Source organism: Antrostomus carolinensis, unplaced genomic scaffold (genome assembly GCF_000700745.2).
Source record: "Antrostomus carolinensis isolate BGI_N321 unplaced genomic scaffold, ASM70074v2 scaffold25554, whole genome shotgun sequence".
NCBI lineage: Eukaryota > Metazoa > Chordata > Aves > Caprimulgiformes > Caprimulgidae > Antrostomus > Antrostomus carolinensis.
In genome coordinates, this window is record NW_010313196.1 from 4154 (window position 1) to 12008 (window position 7855).

At 38.9% G+C, this 7855-nt stretch overlaps 1 protein-coding gene across 1 annotated transcript in view; it reads left to right on the top strand.

Moving 5' to 3' along the window:
* ENTPD3 (ectonucleoside triphosphate diphosphohydrolase 3) overlaps window positions 1-7671 on the top strand; it is a gene marked incomplete at its 5' end in the record, with an annotated part of 9973 nt that extends 2302 nt beyond the window's left edge. The window contains 6 exons of the mRNA XM_010167283.1: window positions 1502-1652; window positions 2408-2567; window positions 4645-4875; window positions 5336-5608; window positions 5706-5816; window positions 7498-7671. Of these exons, the coding sequence (XP_010165585.1) occupies window positions 1502-1652; window positions 2408-2567; window positions 4645-4875; window positions 5336-5608; window positions 5706-5816; window positions 7498-7671 (1100 nt within the window). The remainder of the gene's footprint in view (window positions 1-1501; window positions 1653-2407; window positions 2568-4644; window positions 4876-5335; window positions 5609-5705; window positions 5817-7497) is intronic.
* Window positions 7672-7855: the final 184 nt, after the last annotated feature.

Below are 7855 nucleotides of genomic sequence, written 5' to 3' on the forward strand. Positions count from 1 at the left end.
TGAAAGTCAAATGATCAACTGCTCTGTAAGTTCTGTGGTGGTTTTATGATTTCATTTCTGCCTTTATTAGGTACCTCTGCCCCTAGAGGGGGTGCCTCCTCCTCTGTGTGTAGGAGCCAGCCCCAAATCAAAACGCTTTCTATATAGTAAATTAATCTGTCCTAGTCAGGCTCTAAGCACCAGCAAAGCAAACAGTTGTCCATAACAAAATGGTCACTGTCTTGTGACCTGCTCTGTCTAAACACTGGGAGATGGAGGTTGCTGCCACCAAGGGAGTTTAAGGCAACAGCAGCTGCTGAGGATGTAAAACAGTAGTTGCTGTTTGATTTTCCTCTGGTTACAGCTTTCCTTCCAGCTTCAGGCCTGCCTTTGCTAGACTTTTAGAAAGTCTTATTCCAAATGAGGGCTGTGAACATCTAATGATGACATGGTAATGTTTAATGCTTAAATTCATACTGTAGAAAAGGGAGTGGGTGGAGTGTCGAGTCTGTAAAGTCTTATCAATGCAATGTGGCTGAACATAAATGGTTTCTCATTTTAACTCTGTAAGAGCCACCTTTTTCTTACCTTGGGATCAGGTTGTGAGAGAAATGGCTGTTACAGGAGAGCTAGGTGGGGTTCTGGCAGAGTTGTTCTCTGTGGGGCAATGACTTCATGGGAATGCCTGGATTTCTGCCTGTGCAACTTTCTCAGCTAGGGAATTTTAATAAGGAATGTTTCTATTCACACCCAAGTTGAGCCTGAACAAGTTGAGGTCTTGCTGGTCCTTGGAATGTTGAGCAAAGGAGGAAAGACTTTGTTAATTGTTCAAACAGTTATGCCTTATGCATCATGGTGTTACTCTCATTCCTTTTATTTAAAGGCTTTGAAATTTGGAAAGCTGTGAAAAACTTAGTAGTTCCTGCACCAGTTTAGGCTTGGACCTCTGTGACTTCAATAGCCATTTGTGTGCATGTTGAAATCTCACCATCAATTCCTTGCAGAAGCTTTTTTATTTTATTTTCAGTTGAGAGCAGCGAGCTGTAGAGGTGCCATGGTGTCCATGTCATTTGTGGCAAACCAGACTAGGAAATCTTTGTCTCAGGTTGTGGAAGGAGGGATTTTCTATACTTTAGCAGATTAGAGAAATTTTACATCCATTACACGTGCTGTATTCTACAGCATCTGGCATGAGTAAACCTATTATAATGAATATAGCACCGCTGTCATCATGTTGTTATATGGTTATACTGTATATTACTCTAGGTGTGGTACTACAGGTGTACATGTATAAACACAGAAATACAGACAAGCAGTTTGCAAGTATCTTCTCTGTCTCGCACAGCTGAGACAGTCACTCCATTGTTTATTCCTTAAGCACTTGTAGTTTCCAACGGTCCTATCCTTGTTTGCAGTTACAGGGGGGAAGGGGGAAATATCTTTCTCTTAACACCTGTTTGCTAATTGGGCTAATTTGTAGTTGACAAAGCTGAATGAAATCAATCTACTTGTTCTCTTTTAGGCCCTGGTATATCCAGCTATGAGAGTAACCCTGGAGCTCTTGCCAAATCCTTTGATGGCTGTCTGAATAAAGTCAAGGAGAGAATACCAGTTCATCTGCATAAAAACACTTCTGTTTATCTGGGAGCTACAGCTGGCATGAGGCTACTGAGGTATGGCAGAAACTTGAACTCCTCTGTAGGCATAGTAGCACAGCAGTCTGTGAAAATGGAATGTGAAAAATGTACTGGATGCATTTTTATCCATTGGAAATTGGCCATCTCAAAAGGAAATGGAGCCCAGCCAATTTAATATAATTAACTTTTTTGATGGGAAAAGCGGGGCTGTATAAAAATTCTCTGTTATGCCATATTGAAATGAAATGCTTGCTTTATTCTGGAGAAGGCAAGAGTTTAATTTTCTCTTTCATATCTGTCTTAAAATTCAGTGTTATGTAAACAGATCATCCTTGTGCATATCTGTGGGCAGCAAAGGCAGATTAAAGCTAGACACTGCAGAGTTTTCTGAGTGTGAACGTGGTGTAATATGGCTTTTGGGATCTGTCTGTGGCTTTAGCCCTAGCCCAAACTGTCTTTTTATGTTCTGTGGCTAAATAGAGTGGGAAGCAAGGCTCCAGGACTGCTTTAACCAGCAGCTGTCATATAAGCACTCAGTTCACTAAAAAGAAAAGTATATATAAGAAACAAAACAGCCATAAAGAGTGAAGTTTGTACATAGTGGGAGAGTTGTTTGCTGAAAAGATGCTGGATACTTGGCTGTTCCCTATCATAAGCTTACCTGTTAGGGAAACAATGCCTACTCTTTATTAGGTGATTGTAGGAGTTTTCTTGTATTACTAGTCAGTGAACAATAAACATGAAACTGCCTTTCCAGATGCTCAGTGTCTCATGTTTTGTGAATTGCTTAGGTTGCAAAATGAAACGGCAGCCAATGAAGTCCTTGCAAGCATTCAAAACTACTTCAGAGCACAACCTTTTGAATTTAGGGGTGCGCAAATCTTAACTGGGCCAGAGGAAGGGGTGTATGGATGGATAACAGCCAACTATTTAATGGGCAATTTCCTAGAGGTGTGTGGAAAAAACCTGCATGCTTTTCTTTTCACCTTTCTTTTTTATAAATCAGAAGTTCGAGAGGATGTGCCTGTTAAAACATCATAGCTATAACTTTCATTTTGCACTAAAATTTATAGCAGGATCTTTTTGTGGCAGTAACAGAACAAAGCAAACATAAATCAAAGAATATGATGTTGCAGGAACATGATATGGCAAAGGTCAAATTGTTGAAAACAAAACAGGGCTCTTCCCTAAATGACATTGGATGCCGTACCTAGAAACAGAAGTTGCATTGCTCTTCAAAGCATTGGTATGTTGTGTGACAGGTGTTGATTGTCTTGCCAGTGGTGCCAACTAAAGATGTTTTCTTCTGCTTTTCTGTGACTTCCTCAGGTGGTTGCTGTCCCTACAGCTCCACTGGTGAAGGATCTGCACAGCTTAGGGGCCTCCAAATTGTATGGCAGTGTTGGCTTGCTTGTCTTAAGGAGACAAGACTGAAGCAGTGAAGGTGGTTAAGTTGATGTGGCTGAATGTGCCTCAGCTGAGCTAGAAGTCACTTACAGTTCATTCCAATGCTTCTGAAAAGCTGCAGGCTCTGAGCAGTGGGCTGTGATGCCAACTGTCTTGTGCAGACAAAGTGATACCAATATATACTTACGCTGTTCTTGAACTCAGAATAGGGACAGGCAGGAGCCTAATAGCAGAGAGGGAGTCAAATGTGTTGGAAGATCCCTTTTTATGTATAGATAGTATAATTTCATTCCCAGTAAAAGCTGTACCAAGATGATCAGCAACTGCTCACCTGCATTCATAGCAGCAGTGTGCTGCCTTTAGCATTAACTGCACTTCTTCCAGACAGTCTCACTAGGTTGAAAGAAATTTCAACCAAACCCCTGAGTATTGTTAGCTGTCCTGGTTGAATGGTTCCTGCTAGATTGTGGCAATTAATAAGCAGGAATTAGTTGTTGGTGATCTGAGTGATAGCTCATAGTGAATCTGTTGTTACTATTGGAAAGTTAAGAAAAACAGTATTGGAATCACATGTTCTGGAAGAGTTTTTTTTCATTGTGTGCAACAAAAATGACATCATGAACTTTAGGATGGTGTCAGTCTTCTACCACATAAATTTTAATAATCCATATATCAAATTCCATATGGCAGATTCATAAGGACTACTGAAGGCACTGCCAGATGCTATGAAGCCAATTTAGTATAGAGAGTTGTGTGAAGACCTGTGTGTGGAATTTCACTAGTAGGAGAGGGAAATTGTCACCATTCTTGTGACAATGGGTTAAGAGTAAAATTCTGCTAGGGGCTGTTAATGGGAATCTTTCACTGTAGAATTTTCTTGTGAGTATAGTTGCTAGCCCATAAAGTTTCTTTTCCCTTCTTGTGTATACGTTTATCTCATCATGCTCAATGAATAATACTACAATAAATACTGAGGTAGATAATCATACAAAATCTATATTCTCTGCTGTGACTGTGTATATCAAATACAAAATTTGGGGCATGTTTTGGGTAATAGGGAAAAATGCCAGCTGAATGGATCAGATTTATTGCCACTGTAGTTTCAGTGAAGGCAATGTGCAGATTAGGGGTCCTTGTTCTTTTGACTTTGATGGAGCTTTCATTTGACTTTTCTGTCTTTTTCACTGTATTTTCAGTCTCTTTTCCTGTGTGATCTCTTAATATTCTATTCACTTCATAATTCTTGCCTTGAAACAAGCAAATCTTCATACTGTTTCCATCCAGATTTGTTCAAAATCTCATAGGTACCTCAACTGCAATCCTCTGTGTTCTAGCACAGATATTGATCTGGCTAGTCCTGTGCTTTGATCATTATGCTGTTCTCTGAGTTGAAAGCTACACTGTATTCCTTTTTCCATCTTTCAAGCTCATTTCACTCTGTGAAAGTACATCCCTCTTATCTAAAAAACATTTACATGTTTTCCTCAGAGCTATGATTTTTTTGGTGTGGGGTGCAGGACAAAGAGGCAGGGGAGAAATCTCAAGAAGTAAAAAGTAAAAAAGCTTGAAGGGAGGACAAGCAGATATTTCTAATTAGCCTTGGTTTTATTTTTACATGTAGAGAAACCTCTGGAGGACATGGGTCCATCCTTACAGTAAGGAGACTATGGGTGCACTGGACCTTGGAGGAGCTTCCACTCAAATTTCATTTATCCCAGAGGACTCTCAGGAGAAGTTCAATAGCACCTTGCAAGTGAAGTTGTATGGTTACAACTACAATGTCTACACTCACAGCTTCCAGTGCTATGGGAGAGATGAAGCTGAGAAAAGGCTTTTAGCATTGCTGCTCCAGGTCTGTTTAAGCCCCTTTGCTATGTTGCTTTTGCAGATGTTCAGTAATTGTCTGAGCATGTTCTTGGGCTTACATTCACTTCCCTTTGGTGGAGTTTGGAGACCCCCAGTAAGAGCTCTGTTGTGACTAGTTGTGGGCAAACACACTTAGGTTTCATACAGAGATTTTAATATTTGTTAAAAGCTGGTGAGTTTTGTACCATTTGACAAAAATGCCCAACTAGTCCTCTAAGTGTTTTGCTCATCTTGCCAATGATTTTTGAGAAAGGAGTTTCTGTGAATTACAGTGATCAGCAGTGTTGTACTGATCAGTCACAACAGGGAAGAGAACAAAAATACATGCATATGTGGTTTAAAAAGATTCCTGTAGTTAATATCAAATTGGGTTTTTCTTGGTTTTGAGTGGCCTTTATTTTTTGTTGTTTTTGTTTTTGTGTTGTTTGTTGGTTTTTTCCCCACAGAAATCAAACACCAGTTCCAATGTGGATAATCCATGCTACCCTCAGAATTATAATACCACATTAATGATGAAGTACTTCTCTGGCAGCCTTTGTACACAGTATCTGAGACCAGAAAATTATTACCCAAACCAGCTTGTGAACTTCCATGGAACAGGAGACCCAGGTCTGTGCCAGGAGATGGTTTCTCTGTTGTTTAACTTCACTGCTTGCAGAGACAGGGATGACTGTCCATTTAATGGAATCCATCAGCCAAAAATTAAAGGGAATTTTGTGGTAGGTTTGCAAACACAGCATTTCTTCTTGAGCTTGCTTGCTTATGTTTTCTGTAATTCTGAAAGTAACAGGCCTGTCATGTACTCCTTTTCTATAGGCTTTCTCAGGATTCTACTATACAATTAATGCTTTGAATTTATCTGGGCACTTCTCCCTAGCTGACTTCAATTCAAGTATGTGGTTTTTCTGTTCACAGAGCTGGGCACAGGTAAGTGGGTTGTTCGGGGTTTTTTTGGTGGTTTTTGTTGTTGTTGTTGTTGTTGTTGTTGTTGTTTTTTACATATTATCAGCTAAGAGGGAGATATAAAAAGAATATGGACTGGACAAGTATTCAGAACTTTTCAGGTATGTATTAATCTCAACATTTGTTTTCCCACTGTGCTTCAAACCATGTAGTATTTCTAGCATACTTAAAACTTGGACTGTTTGGAAATTTCATCCCCCATGATTCTAAGCTGAGTTTCCATCCTGTATTGAAATGTGACCAAACAATGTGTTCATTTTCCTCTTTTTATCTTTGAGCTTTTTACCACTGAGATGTCACAAAGATAATAAGGAGTGTTGCAACTGAATGTATGTGGGTATAAATGCATTTCAGAGGATTAGAGATTGTCCTGGAGGAATTTTTTAGAAGGCTGATAGAACAGGTCAGTTTAAATTTTAAAACAAAATTCTACTAGACTGACATTTGTTAACAACACACTTCAATCATACATATTATCAGCATACATATTATCATACATATTATCAGCATTATCACTAGTTAATCAAAGCAGTTAGTACTTACCAGTTGTATCCTACATTATCTGTGAGTGTACAGTAGCACAGAGCTGCTGCAGTGTAGTTGGAGCTGATGAGGTGGAATTACTGCTGCTGTGTAAAGAATTTTTACTGGTGGTAGGCAAATTTATTTTTTTTTTTCCATTGTTGTCCTTACAGAGTTCATCTGAGGGAAAGGTATGGTTTCATATTTTTTGCTATTACTTATGCTAAGAAAAGCAAGTAAAGCAAATTGTCCCCAACTGGCAATCTGTGACCTTTTCCAAATAGCTTTCAGACAGCAGTTCTTCATTTTGCTTGATGAAGCAATGCTTCAGCTTGCTTGATCTGTCTGTATGTATATGCTGTGATATTCAGGTCCTGATCTTCTTGTAACCACTGGGACTCTCAACAGCACTTCCAGTCAGACCTGGGAGATCAAAACACTTTGCATAGGTCTGTGAATTCCAGCTGATATTCATGATCCAAAGGAGTACCCCAGGTCACAATTAACATCCAAAGCACAGTTTTGTGATGTAACATGCTTTATGTAACTTGCTGGCATCTTTCTTTAATGGAGGCTTAACTCTGTATTTTTCTAGTCCTGCAATATTCCTTACGCCCTGTTTTCATCTCAGCTCTGTTAGTGTGAACCTAGAGCAAATTGACAGACATATTTTAAATTTTCAGGAAGGTACCTCAGATCACCAAACTGGCTCCCTGTTTGCATTCATTTTGTTGCTAGCACTTCCTGTTGTAACTTACCATCATTTGATGGCCAACTGCCATATGCAAGGTTGATTCTTGTCTGTGATCACAGAGGTTTGTGGCTGTGGTTTACTACCACAGTTTTAACCATGCTGTAAAGATGACATGAAAAATTTAGGAACCATAACATCCTCAATCTTTTATGTGCAGTTTTATGTTTATTTTCATTTTTTTACCATGTAAGCCACTGTCAGGGTCTTTCTTTTCCTAAATCTCCATATCTAGTTGTCCACAGCTTTACTTGTTGTTTCTGAAAAATGCGAATAAATTCTAATTAGAATCTAAAGTCTTCTCTAGTTATAAGAAACAAAAGCATTTGTTTTTTGTAATTTACATGTTTTTAAAAAAACTTCTGCTTTCAGCTCCAGTTTATGCTGCCTAAATTTGAAGAAATATATGCTAGGTCCTACTGTTTTTCAGCCAATTTCATTTATTACTTGCTTGTACATGGTTACAACTTCAGTGCAGAAACTTGGCCACAGATACATTTTCAAAAGGAGGTAAGTAATAATAATTTCCTCTTAGTGTTATTTTAATCCAAAGAAGTTTAGAAGGAGACAGAAGATGCAGCAGCCTACAAAAATACAACGGTCGTAAACAGCCTTTCTAAATGATTCAAATGTTTGGCATAAGACAAAGCCACTTTTCAAGCCTCAGTAGCAATTTCAGCCTGGTTCCAAGGCATTACTTGGATATTCTGCCTAGATTTTTTTTTTTTTT